The sequence below is a fragment of the Rana temporaria genome, chromosome 4, assembly GCF_905171775.1.
Source record: "Rana temporaria chromosome 4, aRanTem1.1, whole genome shotgun sequence".
Taxonomy (NCBI): Eukaryota; Metazoa; Chordata; class Amphibia; order Anura; family Ranidae; genus Rana; species Rana temporaria.
Genome location: NC_053492.1, coordinates 204,952,790 through 204,973,381, shown reverse-complemented (window position 1 = coordinate 204,973,381; position 20,592 = coordinate 204,952,790). Strand labels below are relative to the sequence as shown.

The following is a 20,592-nucleotide window of genomic DNA, read 5'->3' as shown; positions in this document are numbered from 1 at the left end:
GTCAAAACCATAAAAGGTGGATCCAAGCACATATTTTTGACAGCCCATTTTAATGGATTACCAAACACGCAGGAATGAGCAATATGTTTTTTGTGGCCATGAATGCAACCAAGCATTAATGGCACCCATGCACATCTGTAAAGGGCAGCATGATTCCATGTCGTGTTAACAAGCCTTAAAGGGGTTTTAAACCCTCAATGTTTTTCACCTTATTGCATTCTAAGCGTGCTGTAGCTGCTCCCAGAACTCACGCCCCCCCCACCACAATTTTTATTAACTTAACTGTCCATTCTAGCGACAAGTACAAGCCCAGCAGCTCCAGCTGCTGTCTACCCTCACTGGATAGATTGATAGATGCAGGAGTCATTAGCTCCCGCTGCTGTCAATCAAATCCAGTGACACAAGAGCTGGGGGGCAGGGCCGAGTCCTGCTGTCTGTCAATGGATGCAGCAGCGAGACTCGTGAGCTCCCTAGGGAACACTTAACCCTCTGATCACCACTAGTGTTAACCCCTTCTCTGCTAGTGTCATTTATACAGTGATCAGTGCATTTTTATAGCACCGATCAGTGTATTGGTGTCATTGTCATCGATTTGTCAGCAGTCGTGCTAAAAATCGCAGATACCCGCCAGTAAAAAAACAAACAAGTCCCTAAATCTTTCCCCTATTTTGTAGATGCTACAACTTGTACTCAATCCAATTATATGCTTACTGCAATTTTTTTTTATCAAAAATGTGTAGCATACATATTGGCCTAAACTGATGAATACAATTTTTTTGGGGATATATATTATAGCAAAAAGTCAAGTTTTTTTCAGAATGGTCAGTCTTTTTTAGTTTGTTGAGCAAAAAGTAAAAGCCGCAGGGGTGATCAAATACCACAAAAAAAAAAAAAAAGCTGCATTTGTGGGGGTGGGGGGAAAGACATCAGCTTTGTTTTTGGTACAACGTCGTACAACCTCGCAATTGTCAGTTAAAGCGACAGTGCGGTATCGCTATAAATGGCCTGGTCATTAAGAGGGTAAATCCTTTCATGGCTGAAGTGGTTAGAGGTGTACGCCAAAAAAAAAAAAAAAAAAAAGAGAAACAAACAAAACTATACCTGCTAGTGGAATCATCCTCATCAGAGTCAACGAAGCTAGTTGTGTCCAGCTCACTGCTCATAAGGGTAGATGAACTTTCATACCCTCCAGTGTCCCTGCGTCTCTCCGTCTTTGATGTACCATTTAGCCTGGGAGCTGTGACAGACCAAAAAAAAAGTTAAAATGTATCTAGGATTTAGAGAGGGCCAAAAGCAAGGAATGCATGGGTGGGCATAAAAAAGCAAAGAAACGTGATTATGTGCATTCAGAAACATTGCTTTAGTAGTAAGCAAAACCTGCTATAGACAGTTATACGCTTATTTTATTTTGAAAACCAAGGATAAACACAATATATTTCAAACAACTAAATTCACCCCATAAATAGGGTTGGTTAAGGAACGCTTGCAGAGGTTGCAGTTTGGCCAGATGCTGCAGTGCAGCATCTAAACACTTTATGGAAATAAGTGAATGATCATCTTATAGCTACAAGTAGCCTAAAAGAAACTTGCAAAGTTATAAATAAAACACAGAAGTATATTGCTTTATCGAAATTAAAGTGCAGGAACCAATATTTCACTGTTCATGTGTTTCAAAAGTCAGTGCAAATGAAGATCGTTGACAGGTTTGTGCGAGTTATAGTACATTCTTTGCTTTTTTGAACATAAGCCCATAAGTGGTAATGCATGCAGTTATAAATCAGTCTAAACTAGGTCAAGTACACTAAGGAAAAACATTTCAAATAAAACAGAAGGGTGTTTTCGAAAAGCAGACACAATTTTACTACCAGCACAGAACTAATTTTGCACTTTGGGGTTTCAAAGTATTACTTATGGCTGACTAAGAGCCAAGCTCATTTGGAAGTCACATAACAGCGAAGTTTATCAGTGCTGTAAACAAAGTCAATCATAGCCGTGTAAATGCAGTGGGAGTACCAACTTTTGATTATAACTAGTACACATTTCATGGTGGCCATCAATAACCAAAATATTAGACGTTTCAGTCATGTGAGCAAAAAGTTCTAGTTCTAATACAGGGTCTTGAAAAAGTATTCATACCCCTTGACATTTTCCACATTTTGTCACGTTACAACCAAAAACGTAAATGTAATTTATTGGGATTTCATGTGATAGACCAACACAAAGTGGCACATTTTAAAGAGGATGGAAAATGATAAATGGTTTTCATTTTTTTTTTTTTTTTTTTTTACAAATAAATGTGTGAAAAGTGTGGCGTGCATTTGTATTCAGCCCCCGCGTCAATACTTTGTAGAACTACATTTCACTGCAATTACAGCTGCAAGTCTTTTTGGGGATGTCTCTACCAGCTTTGCACATTCTTTTCAAAAAAACTGAGGCTCTGTCAGATTGGATGGAGAGCGTCTATGAACAGCAATTTTCAAGTCTTGTCACAGATCTTGAGGCGATTTAGTTCACATTTGTAGCGCTATAAAAGTTACTTTCATTCATTGTTAATTAGATTTAGGTCTGGACTTTGACTGGGCCATTCTAACACATGATTTGATCTAAATCATTCCATTGTAGCTCTGGCTGTATGTTTAGGGTCATTGTCCTGCTGAAAGGTGAACCTCCATCCCAGTCTCAAGTCTTTTGCAGAATCTAACAGGTTTTCTTCAAAGATTGCCCTGTATTTGGCTCCATCCATCATCCCATCTCTGACCAGCCTCCCTGTCCCTGATGAAGAAAAGCTTCCCCACAAAACTATGCTGCCACCACCATGTTTCACGGTGGGGATGGTGTGATCAGGGTGGTGTGCAGTGTAAGTTTTCCGGCACACATAGCATTTTGCTTTTAGGCCAAAAAGTTCAATTTTGGTCTCATCTGACCAGAGCACCTTCTTCCACATGTTTGCCGTGTCCCCCACACGGCTTCTCACAAACTGCAAACGGGACTTCTTATGGCTTTCTTTAAACAATGTCTTTCTTCTTGCCACTCTTCCATAAAGGCCAGATTTATGGAGTGAACAACATAGTTGTGCCATGGACAGATTCTCCCACCTAAGCTGTGGATCTCTGCAGCTCCTCCAGAGTTACCATGGGCCTCTTGGCTGCTTCTCTATTTAATGCTCTCCTTGTCCAGCCTGTCAGTTTAGGTCAGGGGTGCCCAACCTTTTGAAGAGCAAGGGCCACATAAGTGACTTGGTAACCGGTCGCGGGCCACAATGAGCAGAGCGGGTGGGTGGCAGCCCACTCGGCTCTATAGAGACCACGCTACTTTTTTTTTTTTTGTGGATTGTATTGGAAGTAGGCGTTTGTAGACGGAGACAAGTCCATTTACATCTTCCACTCCTTAGGAGTGAATGGAGGGTCCGATTTGGTCAGACTGACCATATGAAAGGGGCCTAAGGCTGCTTTCCTGCAGGTTAGCTGCAATTTGCCATAGACTTCTATAATATCCTGTAAGTGTGGCGCACTTTCAGAAATCACACCAAACTCGCAGGTAATAGAAGTCTATGGCTCATTGCAGGTAACCCACAGATGTGCTTCTCTGTACCTGTGGATCAGTTTCAAAGAAGCCCAGTAACCACTGCAGATCATATATGCCCATATATACACTGATTTTAGTAATAAACTTGCCTTTAATAACAGTATATTATTCTATCCCAGAGCAGGAGGTCGCGGGCCACATCAGAGTGCTCTGCTGGCCACTGGTTGGGCACCCCTGGTTTAGGTGGACGGCCATGTCTTGGTAGGTTTGTAGTTGTGCCATACTCCTTTTTTGGATGATGGATTGAACAGTGCTCGGTGGGATGTTCAAAGCATGGGATTATTTTTTTTATAACCTAAATTCGCTTTAAAACTTCTCCACAACTTTATCCTGGACCATTCTGGTGTGTTTCTTGGCCTTCATGATGCCGTTTGGTCACCAATGTTTAACAAACCTCTGAGGGCTTCACAGAACAGCTGTATTTTAACCAAGATTAACCACTTCCATACCGGGCACTTACACACCTTCCCGCCCAAGCCAATTTTCAGCTTTCAGCACTGTCGCACTTTGAATGGCAATTGCGCGGTCGTGCAACGTGGCTCCCAAACAAAATTGGCCGTCCTTTTTTCCCCACAAATAGAGCTTTCTTTTGGTGGTATTTGATCACCTCTGCGATTTTTTTTTTTGCGCAACAACTAAAAAAAGACTGAAAATTTTGAAAAAAAATTACGTTTTTATTTTTTTTTCTGTTAATTTGTTTGTAAATAAGTTTGTTTACTCTTTAAATACGGGCACTGATATGGCGGCACTGATGGGCACCGATGAGATGGCACTGATGGGCACCGATGAGATGGCACTCATGGGCGGCACATAGGCGGCACTCATGGGCGGCACATAGGCGGCACTCATGGGCGGCACAGAGGGGCACTCATGGGCGGCACAGAGGGGCACTCATGGGCGGCACAGAGGGGCACTCATGGGCGGCACAGAGGGGCACTCATGGGCGGCACAGAGGGGCACTCATGGGCGGCACAGAGGGGCACTCATGGGCGGCACAGAGGGGCACTCATGGGCGGCACAGAGGGGCACTCATGGGCGGCACAGAGGGGCACTCATGGGCGGCACAGAGGGGCACTCATGGGCGGCACAGAGGGGCACTCATGGGCGGCACAGAGGGGCACTCATGGGCGGCACAGAGGGGCACTCATGGGCGGCACAGAGGGGCACTCATGGGCGGCAGAGAGGGGCACTCATGGGCGGCACAGAGGGGCACTCATGGGCGGCACAGAGGGGCACTCATGGGCGGCACAGAGGGGCACTCATGGGCGGCACAGAGGGGCACTCATGGGCGGCACAGAGGGGCACTCATGGGCGGCACAGAGGGGCACTCATGGGCGGCACAGATGGGCACTCATGGGCGGCACAGATGGGCACTCATGGGCGGCACAGATGGGCACTCATGGGCGGCACAGATGGGCACTCATGGGCGGCACAGATGGGCACTCATGGGCGGCACAGATGGGCACTCATGGGCGGCACAGATGGGCACTCATGGGCGGCACAGATGGGCACTCATGGGCGGCACAGATGGGCACTCATGGGCGGCACAGATGGGCACTCATGGGCGGCACAGATGGGCACTCATGGGCGGCACAGATGGGCACTCATGGGCACTCATGGGCGGCACAGATGGGCACTGTGGGGTGGCACTGATGGACACTGTGGGGCAGCACTGATCTACCCATGTTGCCAGTCAGTGCCCATTTGTGGGCACTGATTGGCATTTTTTTTATAGCTTTTTTTTTCAATACTTTTTTTTATTTGCCCTTGCCTGGTGGTCCAGGGTGGGCTTCCCTGGTGGTCCAGTGTGGTGATCTGAGGGGTGGCTGCGCTGATAAACAATCAGCGCGAACCCCCCGTCAGGAGAGCCGCCAATCTGTCAGACGCGAGTGAGGAAGAGCCATCAATGGCTCTTCCTGTTTACATCGTGATCAGCCGTGACTGGACACGGCTGATCACGTGGTAAAGAGCCTCCGCCGGAGGCTCTTTACCGAAATCGGAGATGCAGGGTGTCAGACTGACACCCCGCATCACCGATCGCCGCGCGCCCCCCACGGGCACACGCGGCATGAAATCCTGCAGGACGTCCAGTCAGGATTTCAAAACCACTTTCCGGACGTAAATCGGCTATAGGCCGGGCGGGAAGTGGTTAAATTACACACAGGTGGACCATTTACTACTTAGGTGACTTCTGAATGGAATTGGTTCCACTAGATCTTAGTTAGGTGCATCAGCGTAAAGGGGGCTGAAAACAAATGCACACCACACTTTTCACATATTTGTAAAAAATCATTGAAAACCATTAATCATTTTCCTTCCATTTTACAATTATGTGCCATTATGTGATGATCACATAAAGTAGACTTGCATTTCTGGTTGCAACATGACAAAATGTGGAAAATTTCAAGGGGTATAAATACTTTTTCAAGGCACTGTATGTACTCCAGCAGTATCTTACTTAAAAAAGGTAGGTGGTATTGGATCCCAGCCTGTAGAGCCCATGCGAACCCTATCTATAGATAGATGCTTCCTTATATTTTATTTTTATTTTCTCCAACGTATACCATACAGTTTACTTAAATTACTTCTTCCAATAATGGGCAGCGCGGAGATAGACTACATACATGGTGGTCCTTGCCCACAATAGCTGGGATTTTGGGTACTGTATATACTCGAGTATAAGCCGACCCAAATATAAGCCGAGGCACCCAATTTCACCACAAAAAAAAAAAATGGGAAAAACTTATTGACTTGAGTATAAGCCTAGGGTGTCCATCTGCATGCCTCACTGTGCCCATGACTTGAATTACGTTTAACATGGAAGTATATAGAAGGGGTGACCAGCTTTGAAAAATATGGTGCTTCCCCGGCCGTAGGTCTCCCAGACAGAAAACTTGTAGAGGAGAACTGGGGCTACGAGTGTGCCAAGTTTGGGGTCCAGGGAACCTACAGCCGGCCGGTACCGGGTCCCTAAATTTACCGGAGAAATTACCGTTTAACATGGAAGTCTATGGAAGGGGTGCCTGACTTTGAAAAATCGGTTCTCCCCGGCTGTAGGGGAAGAGTGGGGCTATATGTGTGCCAAGTTTGGGGTCCAGGGGACCTAAGACCAGTCGGTTCCCGGGTCCCCAAAGTCCGGGAGATTAAGCGCAAAAATGTGACTCAAGTATAAGCCGAGGGGGGCATTTTCAGCACAAAAAAATGTGCTGAAAAACTCGGCTTATACGGTAAGTGTTTTTGGCTTCCTTCAAACCCTATTAGATTTGACTATTCATAAAGATGGTAAAATTAACTCTGCTGCATTGTCCAATCCAGGGACATTTCCAACATCATTTAAGATTTACAACCTGCTTATTTTTGGCCACCAAGGAGACCATAGCCAGGGCCTGGAATAAAAAAAAACAAACAAAAAAAAAAACAAACACTCCATCCAAAACTCCCCTTTCAAGAAGAGACACTGAGAATGCTTTAAGAAAAAATACCCAGCATCCTAAATGACACCCACTTAAAAGTCCTGAAAGACTGGCTTAACTATGCCTTTCCCCTTGCACCCATTTACCATTGGCAGATCTTAACATGCTGTTAAACATGTCCCTACTTCCTCCTTTTCACCATTTCTTCTGAACCAGTCTGGCTTACTCATAACCCAATGAAATCAAAGAACCCCCCCCCCCCCCATTCCTAGGGAAACTTGGTCCCCAGGATGCTCCATCCTTGTTCATGTCTACAATCAAAGTTTCCATGGTGGGATCCAGGTCTCCTATCTCATAGGAATGTTCTAATGTAACTTTGTATAAATATTTTGGGTAATGTTCTCATGTTCCTGCATAGGTGACTGTACACGCCGTTATTTTAATCCCTTAAAATAATAAAAATTATTGAAAAAAAGGTAAACTGGACAGAAAGGCACATAGGAGAAAACATATCATGGGGCACTTCAACCGAGCAGAGTATGTATGGTCAATGCAACCAGTTATATATTTTAGGTCATTTTCTAACCAGTTCTAGACAAATGACAGCATGCTGTAGCAATCTATTTTGTTTACCATCATTTTATTACGACATCGCCACTTCAGCCAATCACAGCGCTGCAGCGGTGATACCTGGAAGACACGCCGAGGCAAGATGACATCTCGCTCAGCGTGGACCAGGCATGTTCTTCACACCTCGTTCCAAGGTAAGTATTTCATAATGAGCTAGTATGCGTATGCGGTGCGTACTAGCTCATTATGCCTTTTAGGTGTAAAAAAATAAAAAATAAAACGCTTTAACATGCTTTAACCACTTGACCTCCAAAAGATTTACCCCTCTTCATGACCAGGCCATTTTTTACGATACAGCAATCAGACTTGTAGTGGGACTGCGATATTGTGGCAGACAATCGGACACTGACACACTGTGGGAACCAGTGACATGGATACAGTGATCAGTGCTAAGAAAAAAAAAAAAAAACTGTGCGCTTAATCAGTGTTTTTCTGTAAACTGTGTGCTGCTTTTACTAAGGGAAGTGATGGATTTTTCCCTGCTTTGCAGGAACACAAAATCCATCACTTTCCACTTGTCAGAATGAAGCTCTGCCTAGTTTACACAGGTAGAGCTCTGTTCTGTGTGTCTGCCAAATGATCGGCGGGTGCCAGAGGACCCATTGCCCACAGATCGGCTTCTGTGGTGCATCAACCCATAGGCAGAAGTGCAGCGTCACCTATATGTGATTCTGCACAGAACGGCCACCCTCTAGCAGTAGATCTGCTATAGGGAGGTCAGGAAGTGGTTAAGGGTCACCTCACTTTCATGGCAAAAAAAACAAAACATAGCCAACACAATTGCTACACAAGCCACGTTGAAAGTTATTAAAAATTACCATTCCTTTCCAATCTGCCATGCTGCAATTTTATGTAAAATTCAATGGCATTCTGTACACCATTTGTATATGGAAGGCCTCCAGAAATGTACCATAATTTCTTACTTGCGTGATTGGCTGACTGATTCACCGAAAAGTCTGCATTGGGATACAAGTCAGATTTTCCGCATCCTCAACAAAAATTTCACTTTTGACAAAATACTCTCAAAAGGTCAGACCCTGAAATTTTCCTCATTAGAACTCTGCAAGTACATCAGCTGAACAATGAAAAAGTCACTCGAATAAAGATTCACTGTACAGTGCCTTAACCAAATAAACTTTCTTCAGAAGACTTTTTCTCAATGCTTTAAAGTGTAATTGAGATACAGGTACAGATGCTGTAAAGTCATCATACCTTTGATACGGATACACTCGTCACAGCTAAGGATGAGCTCCGGCGTGTTCGCATTGAACACGTGCGGAGCCCGCCAGGAAGTCGGCTAATCACAGCCAGGCAGACATTTCCCGATCTCTGCAGCCAAGCATCGGGAAATGTCTGCCTGGCTGTGATTAGCGCAGCGCGGGTGCCGACTTCCTGGCGGGCTCCGCACGTGTTCAATGCGAACACGCCGGAGCTCATCCTTAGTCACAGCCAATGTTTACAGGCCAGTACCTGTACCGTTTTTTCCCACAACCTCTGCATTAAAACCCATGTGTGTTTCCTGTGAAACCTGAAAATTCTTCTTTAAAACAGTTTAATAATAAAAAAATAAATATATCACATGCAGTGACCTTTTATAGAAGCTCATGAGCATACACAGCACACACTTTACACAGGAGCTCACAGCCTATGTGCGTGATTTACAGTTTAGACAGAAAAAGCATAAGCCACAGCAAAAAGCAGTGCTGAGGCCAGCAAAACCATCCTACTCTGGGGGCATTGAATAGCAAGGCTACAGGATGCAAGATTTATAACTGGATATGACAGGGGGTAGAGCAAGGAGATGGCAGGTGCAGAGAACAACGTAAATGCACTTAGATGGCAAAGGGCCAGTCCTCCCAAAGTGAGACCTTAATTATAATTAGTAGAGCCTGGTGGGCTGAGTTAGCAGCTTGCTTTAGATTTTTTGTCTTGAAAACAGGAGCAGTGTTGAGGCCAATTGCCAACTGATGGAAAAAGTGCAAACGAAACCCTCCGCGGTGATCACATCAGCCGAGGGCTTCATTTACACCATCCCCATCAGTTGGCAAGTAGCCACAACAGTGCTACTGTTTTTACTGGGACCTGAGGGATTAGCTTGTCATGGTACAGGATTCATTACAGCTGTAAATGTTCACATAATATGGTGTTCTTTGCCAGTTGCGGTACATTTTTATCGTGACTTATATGTTCATGTGGCTCAGTAAATTTCTGCCTTTTACCATATTGTGTCTACGATAGACTCCACCGTTTTCACCCCAATGGGGCACAGTCTATTTTTAGGATAATTCCAGCATCAGTGCAGTGACACAACATAAGTTCTATGCGCTCATATAGTATTTGGTGTTTTTGCTGTCTGAGCTTTGCATCTTTCAGTGCTTCCCATAGCATTCTCCCTAGCAAAAAAGATTACATAAAAAAAAAATCAAAAAAAAAATCAAAGCCCAAGTCTTGGCAGAATTACCTTCACAGGACTAAAGCCCCATACACACCATCAGATTATCTGCAGATTTTTGTCTTCAGATTTACCAAAACCATGTAGTACAAGGGCCTGCCTGATTGCATACAAATTGAAACTCTTAAGGTTTGACCTCATATTATATGGTTTTGGTAAATCTGAAGACAAAAATCTGCAGATAATCTGATGGTGTGTATGGGGCTTAAGGCTGCATTCACACCTGAGCGTTTTGTCACCTGAAGCGCATCGCTCAAAGACGCTAGAGGGGAAAAATAACATTATTCTCTATGGAGATGGTTCACATCTCCAACGCAAAACCCACGAACGCTGAAAGAACACCTGAATTTCAAACAAGTCCCGGACCCTTTTTTGACGCGCGAATCGGGCGGCTTGGGCGTTTTACATTGATGCCAATGACCTGTACACCGCGGGGAAAAATGCCTAGGAATCAGTCAATTTACATGCTGGAGGAAGTCCAGCTCCCACTGAAACCTTCAAGTCACAAGTACTGCAGGTCTCAGATTCCAGCACTGCAGCTCCATCTCCATTCCCCTTTTCTATTTACTATAAGGTGACCAAGATTTTGGAAATTAAATCCAGGGACATATTTTAGTTTTTTTATTGGCAAATGGTAAACTATTTTAGAAGCACATTTTCCACAAATGATATATGCAGAGTATGTGGTATGTTTTATGGAATGATTTTATGATATACTGTATATACACTCTAGTATAAGCCGAGTTTTTCAGTCCTTTTTTTAGGGCTGAAAATACCCCCCTCAGCTTATACTCGGGTCAGTGTACCTGAAGGGCCGTGAGCATCCATTGTTTAAAAGTCGTGGCTTCCCCCTGGTCCCTTCCATAATAGGCATTTCCCAGCAGACACTGTGTTCATTGTTCCGCCTATCATGGATGTCCTCTCATCCTCAGACAAGAGAACGTCCGTGATAGGCGGAACACTGAACACAGTGTCTGCTGGGAAAGAGTCCGAGGATGAGAAGACGTCTGCGATAGGCTGCTGGGAAACGCCCATCACAGAACGGGACCAGGAGGAGACCGCAACTTTTAAACAATGAATGGACGCCCGCAGCCTGTAAAAATTTCAGGTACACTGACTTGGGCACAGTCAGGTGGCAATGGGCACAGTGAGATGTGCAAATGGGCATTGTTGACCCTCTTTTCTGCTCATAGTGGCTGCTGAATTCTCACCCTAGGCTTCTACTCGAGTCAATACGTTTTCCCATTTTTTTGGGGTAAAATTAGGTACCTCGGCTTATATTCGGGTCGGCTTATGCTCGAGTATATACGGTACATGTTATTTCTCACATTTCCTCCATGAGATAAAAAAGTAGATACTTAGAATTTTTGGGGATATGACTGCCAAATGTTGAGAAGATGAGGTATAGAAAACTTTTTAATGCATATTTTGTACTTTTTTCCTACAAAATAATTTATGGTTTAACAATAATATAAATTAACAATTTAGTAGAGTAAAAGATTGCATGGTAACAACACGTAGGATACCTTCAAACAAATAATCAAATATTATTAGCTAAACTTTACAAGACTACCCCTCAGACCACCTTCCAGAGCAGTCCAGAGCAATGTGTACATTACAGGCCTCTCAGACCACCATCCAGATCACCGGGTACATTACAGGCCTCCCCCTGAGACCACCGTCCAGAGCACTGTGTAGAAACTGAGGGGGGGTTGTACAATACTCCAGTCTTTACAACACCCCTAGTCTGCAAAATCCCCTCACCTCAGTTTGTGAAATTCCATTCCCCGTCTGTACAAATGGGGTGGGGATAGTACAATCTCCCCTCCCCCCCAGTCTGCACAGTGGGAAGAACGAAATAAGGAAAATCGTCAAAGCAAAGAGGTAGTGTGAAAGAGGTAGGTTGTTTAAGGAGCAGATAGCTCACTCACCAATTATGCCTCCCCTCTCAGGCTGTTTTTCCAGGTAGGCTGAGCACAGTGCATGCATTTGCATGCAGGATGCTGGAGTGTGGATGGGGTTGGACGACTACCAATGTGAGGCGGATTGGACAGGTGGCAGTGAGGGAGGAGCTAGGAAGTGCTCAAGGGATGGGCAACAGAGGCGATGCCGTCCGACTTCCAGCCGGCTGGAGCTAAAATGTCAGGAAAAGCGATCACCGCCTGAGAATGAGCCAAATATAGAAAATAGTGCCATGGCGGCGCCAGTCTGGGGACAAAACCGGGGACAGATTTGGTCCGGGACAGTCTCCTCAATGCGGAAAATGGGGACGTCTGGCATTTAACCACTTACCACCCAGTTGCTGAATAAAAATAGCTAGGCTGCTGCTCCTTGAGGGCAGGAGGCAGTTTTGCATGCCAATGACCATGCACGGTCATCACTGTATCCATTGGACACGGCAGATCATAAAGGGTACAGAACCATTAAAATTGTCCCTGCACCACGAGATCGCTATGAATAATCATAGTGATCAGAAATGTAAACTAAAGCGGCATTTTGAAGCCAACACTCCGTTTCCTCTCATACATCAATTGTCTGAAAGGAAATAAAAGTGTTTCCAACGGTGACTGCCAGCAGCATATATTGCTACAAGTTGCACCACACGTTGTTCACCGCCCCAACAGTGAAAAACCTCCTACACAGCTTTAAGGGGTTGTAAAGGTAAAAAAAGGTTTCCTCAAATAGCTTTCTTTACCTTAGTGCAGTCCTCCTTCACTTACCTCATCCTTCGATTTTGCTTTTAAAGGTCCTTATTTCTTCTGAGAAATCCTCACTTCCTGATCCTGTAACTACACACAGTAATGCAAGGCTTTCTCCCTGGTGTGGAGAAAGCCTCTTGAGGGGGGAGGGGGCGAGCAGTGTCAGGACGCCCACTAACACACAGCTCCTTTCTCTATTTGCAATGTAGAGAGTGTCCTGACACTCCTACTCGCTCTCTCCCCCCTCAAGAGGATTTCTAAACACCAGGGAGAAAGCCTTGCATTACTGTGTTTAGTTACAGACAGAAGAACAGGAAGTGAGGATTTCTCAGAAGAAATAAGGACATTTAAAAACAAAACCAAAGGATGAGGTAAGTGAAGGACTGCACTAAGGTAAAGGAAGCCATTTAGGAAAAAAAAAAAAGTTTACCTTTACAACCCCCTTTAAGGGGAGGTCCGAAAAAATAAATAAAAAAAAAGCCAGCAGCGACACATACTGCAGCTGCTGGCTTTTAATAAATGGACACTTACCTGTCCTGCTGTGCCTCGATGTCGGCAGTAGGGTTCACGGTCTGAAGCCAAAAGGCTATACTGCCGCCGCCATTGCAGGTAAGGGAACCCGGCAGTGTAGCCTTTCGGCTTTACACCGGGAACCCTACTGCGCATGCGCGAGGCCCTGCTTCTCTCTATTAGCCCGGCGGTCAGGGGAGGAGGGAGCACGGCGGGGACGTCACTGCCACGTCAAAGACAGGTATCCGGTCCCCCCCTCCCCCCTGAAAGGTGCCAATTGTGGCACCGTAAGGGGGGGGGGGGTGTGTGGAGGAATCCGATGAGCGGAAGTTCCACTTTAGGGTGGAGCTCCGCTTTAAGATTAAACTGCTTCTTTCTCTTCCAGTCTCATCGTGTGGCCCCGTATCCTCTTACACTCACTGGGACTGAAAGGTTTCATACTTGCGCTGGGATCACTGTTGAGATATTTGTATATCGCAATCATATCTCCTCTCAATCGTCTCTTCTCCAGGAAGAATACATTTAGCGCTTTGTAGTCTTCCCTCATAATTAAGGTCCTCCAGTCCCCTTATTAATTTAGTTGCCCTTCTCTGGACTCTCTCCGGCACATCCTTTGAGGATTGGTGACCAGAACTGAACGGAATACTCCAGATGCCGCTGAACCAGTTTTATAAAGTGGCAGCATAATCGTCTTATCTATGGCGTAAAAGCCCTTTTTAATGCATACTACTATTCTGCTGGCTTTGGTAGACGCAGCTTGACACAGTATGCTATTGCTCAGTCGGTCTTCTACTAGGACCCTATACATACTAGGCTGGGAGCCCAGTTGGCTCCACAAGTTGCCTTACATTTCTTACTCACTTTACTTATTGATTTTTGTTTTACAGTATGCCATTACTCTGACCCACCAGTGCCTCAGCCCCTGGCCTTCCCTGACGCGGACTGTCTGGATGACCACCTATGTTCCCGGTACTGTTAGAAAAAATGCTATATATTCTCTCTATAACTCTGTTCAATATAATGTTGTAGCCTACTACATGGTAGATGCAACATTGCTATTGATAGCATTGTTCCATTATGGCAGTCAACTTAAAAATCCTGTCCTGGAACGTCAGAGGTCTTGGTAGCCCAGTGAACAGATTGGTAGTCCTTAGACACCTTAAAGCCGCAAGGTCCTGGTATTGTATGCTTGCAGGAGACGCATTTCTCTTTGGACCCCGCACCTAGGTTCAGCCCCCGCTTATATGGCACTCAATTTCACGCCCACTTATTCCACATACTCTAGGGGGGGACGAGCATCCCGATACGTCAAGATGTCTGGTTTCACTGCTCCCACAAGATTATAGACCCAGGGGGGAGAATACACACACACACATATACACATACATACATAAATACATACACACACGTCTCAGGTTGAGGTCCCCAGGTGTCTGGTGAGGTTTATGGTGCAATTCCCAGATGTCCTGCTACTAGCTGTTGGGGACTACAACAATTGCATGAATGATTTCTGGGACAAATTACCTGTTTCTGAGCACTCCTTGTTCCGGGTATCCATTTCCTGACGATTCTAAACGCACAGGTTGGAAACTAAATCCTTTCTGGCTTTCCCCATTCCCGGAGTCGGACCCCATGCATGATATGCTGAAACTTTATGCAGGACAATACTACTACTGCCAAGCTAAGTGTTGAATGAGATACGGCAAAGGCCTATATGAGAGGTCAATGGATGCAAAGGCCTATATGAGAGGTCAATGGATACAAAGGCCTGAGAATTAGCGGTGCATGGGAAGGTTACCAAGATGGAGAACAGGTATATTGCCAATCCCACAGAGCTTGGCCCAATCCATGTCCAGGCAACTGGCGTTACAACTGGCCAAGAACAAATGTTTTTTCATTGGACACATTTTGACGAGGGGGGGGGGGCGTGACTGGGCACATGCTGGCAGTAATGGCGCGTGCGCAAAAGGTACTCCTCCCTCATCTCGGCCATTAGTGATGATCAGGAAAAACCCCAGACCACAGATTTCATGCGGATTTTTAGGTCCATTTATGCTGATCTTTACACCTCTAAGCTGTGGCCCACTGAATTAAAAATAGTTGAATTTTTGGAGAAATGCAAGATGCCTCGCTTGTCGGCTACATACGTTGCCTTGCTCAATGCTCTGTTGACAGAGGAGGAATTAGCAGATGCCTTGGCACAATCCCACAACTTCCTTTCGAGGCTACAAGCGATGCTCCGGCACATTGCTACCTGTATTATTGAAGGTCTACAACGAGGCTTTTAAAGAGGGAACTCTACCCAGCTCCATGGACGAGGCGATTGTTATTGTCCTATTGAAACCTGGCAAAGACGCAGATTGGCCAGACTCTTAGACCCATCTCCCTGCTTACAGCTGATGTTAAGTTACTGGCTTGAGTGCTGGCAACTAGATTGGCTAAGGTAATACACAAACTGGTGCACAGGGACCAAGGGTTCACCCCCACTAGATCTACAGCCCAAAACATTCAGAGGCCTTTTCTGAATCTGCAGCGCCATGTTGACAACCCTGGCAACAGAGCCATCTTCTCGCTGGACGCAGCTTCGGTGGGCTTGAGTCAACAACTGTATAGTATTGTGCTTGGTCGGGACATCACTGGACCTTACGGCTTATCAACCCAATAGCAGGGACCTCGTTGTGACCCACCAAATATGCAGGCTACAAATGTGCCAACATCTCCTCTATTCACTTTATAGGCAACGTCGTGTACATAGAAGCCTATCATAGCAAGCACAATAGAAAACATCCAGGTGTTCAGCCAAAGAGAATGTAGAGAAATTAAAAAAAAAAAAAAAACACACACACTAAACAAGAATGTCTATACTTATCTGCTCTGTGAAATGGAATTGCAAAGCGGCCATGAATCTCCTCAGGTTCTCCGCCAGTGCGCCTGCAGTATACATCTTCTTACATCCAGGCTATGAAAATCTTTCCCTAGTCATGGGTGGTGTAGGGCAAAAGGTTGGGATAACCATTTCCTGCGACCTATCAAATACAGTTGAAACCTTTGGTAGAAAACCGGGTCAGTTCTTAGCACTACCCGGGCAAGAAAAAAAAAAAAAAAAAATGGTTCAATAATGGACAGGGCTTGCAGTTCGGTCACCCTAGCTGATGTAACCGCTGCCAATAGTGCCAATTTGAGTGACCAAAATTTGATTTGCTTCTTCCAGAGGTTTAAAGTTTTTCGCGTCAGACCCTGCATGTGAAAGTAAGCATCCCTCAGATCTTTGGACGCCAAAAAAAAGCCTGGCATCAGAAGACTCTTTAGTGAAAAAATTGTGTCCATCCTGCACTGCTTGTATCGGATGGTTTTGTTTAATATTTTCAGGTTCAAAATTCAAGAAAACTGAATTTCTGATGGTTTCCTTACTAGGAATATATGAGAACCACCTCTCCCTTTCTCTTCAGAGGCGAACAGTTATGATCACTTTCTGTTGAATGAGCTCTTGCAGGAGAGATGAAATTGCGAGAGATTTTTCTAGGTCCCAGGGAACCTGGGTTATGCAAAACAGACTTGGTGGGGACTAAGAGAACGCCAGTCTATAGCCCTCTGATATTGTTTTGAGGACAAACAAACTGGTTGTTGTCTTTCACTGTGGGAAAAAAAAGCTAGCAGCCTTCCTCCCACAGTCGAAGGACTGTCACAGATTTTTTGTGGTCTGGTCACAGGGCCGGCCCTATGATGGGACCGGGTGGTACCAGGCAGCACTTTTAGGGGGGCAGCATACTGATGCCCGCCAGCCCGCTCCGCTACCCAAATAAAATTGATGTCCTTTTTTTCCCACAAATAGAGCTTTCTTTTGGTGATATTTGATCACCTCTGCGGTTTTTATTTTTTGTGCTATAAATATATAAATTTTTTAACTTTTTGCTATAATAAATATCCCCAAAATTTAGAAAAATAAACTATTTTCTTCAGTTTAGGCCAATGTGTATTCTTCTACATATTTTAATTTTTGGTACCAAAAAAAAAAAACACAATTAGCGTACATTGATTAGTTTCACAGGTCCCTTTATACTCCTGGATACATGTAGAGAGCCATGGCAGGTCCTTTTATACGCCTATATGCATGTATAGAGCCATGACAGGCCCTCTTTATACATCTATAGAGCCATGACAGGCCCTCTTTATACTCCTATACATGTATAGAGCAATGACAGGTCCTCTTTATACATGTATAGAGCCATGACGGGTCCCCTTTAGTTATGATATAAAATAATGAATGTGGGGGCCTTTTGGTTGGCATGATTTTTTTTCAGGGGGGGGGGGGGCAGCATTTCATTCTTGGTCCCAGACAGCACAATGTCTTGGGCCGGCACTGTCTGGCCAGCAGGTCGAAATAGTACCCCCGACTTGCCCCTCCCTTTAAACTCATAGTGCTCTACGAGCTGAGTTTACCGGGGCCGAGGATCTTGCAGACATTTTTATAGACTTACCGGAGGCATCTGCCATGTACCCTACCGCTTTCTATGGTACTGGCTGCATGTCTAACAGGTCCTTGCGGAAGGTTCCTGCTTCAATATGGATCTTCAACTGTTCAAGCCAATGCGCCAAATTCCTGGCCACCACAGTTGACGTTATAGCTGGTTTTAAATTGACTAAGGTTGAACCCCAGGCTTGTTTTTAATAGGGAGTCTGCCCTTTTATTCCTGCCGTCTTAAGATGCCCATATCCTCAAAAGCCAGGTCTGTGTTCCTTGACATCTGTGAAAATGCTGCATCAAGCTTTGTTTTATTTCATACTTGAGCACTATCCTCCCCAAAAGGCACTCTCAGTTTGAGAGATTTAGAGAAGAAAGCGGTCCTTCTGGGTCCTTCCACTCTTTTCACAGTTTCAGATATGTATGCGCTGGCAATACCTGATGTTTCACTTCCCCCCATGCCTTGGAACATTTTATTGTGTAAAGACAACTGGGCTTTGTCTTCTTTAAAAGGGATTGTAAAGGTTCGTCTTTTATTTTCCAAATTGGTTCCTTTAAGCTAGTGCATTAGTTCACTTACTTTTTCCTTTGATTTCCCTTCAAAATGTGTTTTTTCTTTTGTTTGGATTTCTCACTTCCTGTTTCTCCTCAGCAAGCTTTCCACCATCATCTGAGAGGTGGAAAGTAATTTAGAACAGCTTACTGAGGAGGAACAGAAAGTGAGAAATTCAGACAAAGAAAACAAAGAGAAAAAAAACATTTAGAAGGGAAATGGAAGGAAAAAGGTAAGTGAACCAACAATGCACTAGCTTAAAGGAACCTATTTAGAAAATAAAAAAACTTTAACAACCCCTTTAATGTTTAAAGTTGTATGGATAGTCTTTAATAGATAATCCACCTCTTCTAAAAGATAGTCTATAGCGTGTAGAAGAAGCCTCTTTCTCTTCTTCCTCAGAACCTGGGGGAATACTTCCCTCTTTGTCCTCTGAATCACTGACCCCTCTGGGTGCAGAAATACTTGGACGAGAACAGGGTGGCGAGCTGCCTCTACTGTTGGGCTGTGCAGCCGGGCTTTTGTCCAGATAAGAACGAAAAATCTCAACCATGTCCGGAAGGAGTTTAGTCCTTTCCTCTTAGGAGGGAGGGGAGGAATGTTTGACCTTTTCTTTGGTTTTTGTCTGAAATACATCAAAAAGGCCCACTCCATTAAAAACGTCTATCTACCGGTAAATAATAAAACCAGATAAACAGTTATAAAGCCCTTTAATCCTTAGGGTAAAAATATCCAGCTGCCAAGCAGAAGAGCCAACCCCTTCGGCCCCTTTCACATGTGCGGACCGTATTTGTCCGCATTTTCATCCATCCGTTTGCGGATGAAAACAGGACATACATTGGTCCCAATGTGATTGCGGGTGTCAGCGGATGTTCATCCGCTGACACCCGTAATCACCTGCTCCGCAAAGATCCGATTTTGCGGACGGAAGAAAATCCTATTTTTTCTTCCGTCTGCGGATCGAGAGCGGAGAAAAGACAGGGCGGTCCCTGCACAGTGTGCGGGGACCGCACTGTCAGCCGACGGCTCAGCGGGGATTTTACGGAGGATCCCCGCTGAGCTGACGGACACACGGAGGCGGATCATTACTGAGAGTGGGGGATCCCAAACAGACATAACAGTAAACACAAACACAGAGTAAAAGTCTTAAATTGTAGCAATGCATTTCAGGACGGAATTCCCCTTCATAAGCTTGTCTAGGGAACATCAACTGCTAAAATATTTTATATATCAGTTCCTGAAACCATGAAATGTGATTTTTTTTTTTGGTCCGATTATGATTCATTACCACGCTCTATTCATTTACTTATCAGGAAATCACTCAGGGATCAATGGTCCCTGAATGAATCCTTAAACAAGCCATAGATGTAATTTTCTTTGCTGAAACCACAGGTTGCAGAAAAAAAAAAAATGTTATTCCCCCATCAACACAGTAAGGCCCCGTACACACGACCGGATCTATCCGCTGAAACTGGTCCGACGGACCAGTTTCAGCGGACAGATCCGGTCGTGTGTAGGCCCGATCGGACAATTGTCCGGCGGATCGGACAGTATCCAGCAGACAAAAATTTCTTGGCCTGCTAACAAATCTGTCCGCTGGAAACCTGTCCGTCGGACGTGTTCGGTCATCTGTACAGACTCACCAGACACGTCCGACCGACCGCCATCTCTCGCATGCGTCGTACTGATTCGACGCATGCGTGGAAGCACCCCGTCGCCTGCGTCACGGCCACGTCCCCGCATATTGTTTACGCTCGGATTTCTGTCTGATGGTGTGTACAACCATCAGACAAATCTCTGGGCGGACATGTCGGCTGAAAACGGTCCGGCGGACCGTTTTCAGCGGACTGTCCGTCTGTGTGTACGAGGCCTAAGTGTTCACAGGAGAATCCCTCCTGCAGCGCTATTGTGTTATGACAATAAGGAAGGCTCCCCACAGGCTGAACACAATTATCGCCTTCAGTGCAACAAGCCTGACCATAAATGAATCAAGTCTCGGCTGGTTCCTGCTGAACTGCCCAAGATTCAGTCCATCTATGGCCGGCTTTATACAGTGACCATACTTTTTTTCAAGCAAACAATCTTCAGAGGACTTTCCTCTGAACGCCCACGTCACTAACAGCCTTGTGGAACACTCACTAGGCAGTAATTAATGGGGAGCTGATCTAATTGGCATTACAAAAGAAATATAAAGGAGACTAGAGTGCATCAAAGACCTAAAGGTGACATACAACGCACTGTCAACACAACTGAGAAAAAAAAAAAAAAATTGATGCCCAAGCCCAATT

The 20,592-nt window shown here is 45.0% G+C and overlaps 1 protein-coding gene across 4 annotated transcripts in view; it reads right to left on the bottom strand.

The window, feature by feature from the left end:
- The window catches only part of DVL3 (dishevelled segment polarity protein 3), a 190,045-nt gene that overhangs the window by 45,874 nt on the left and 123,579 nt on the right, over positions 1-20,592 (bottom strand). For all 4 annotated transcript variants that reach the window (XM_040349745.1, XM_040349743.1, XM_040349744.1 and 1 more), the window contains one exon: positions 1,102-1,237. In XM_040349745.1, coding sequence (XP_040205679.1) covers positions 1,102-1,237 — 136 coding nt within the window. The remainder of the gene's footprint in view (positions 1-1,101; positions 1,238-20,592) is intronic.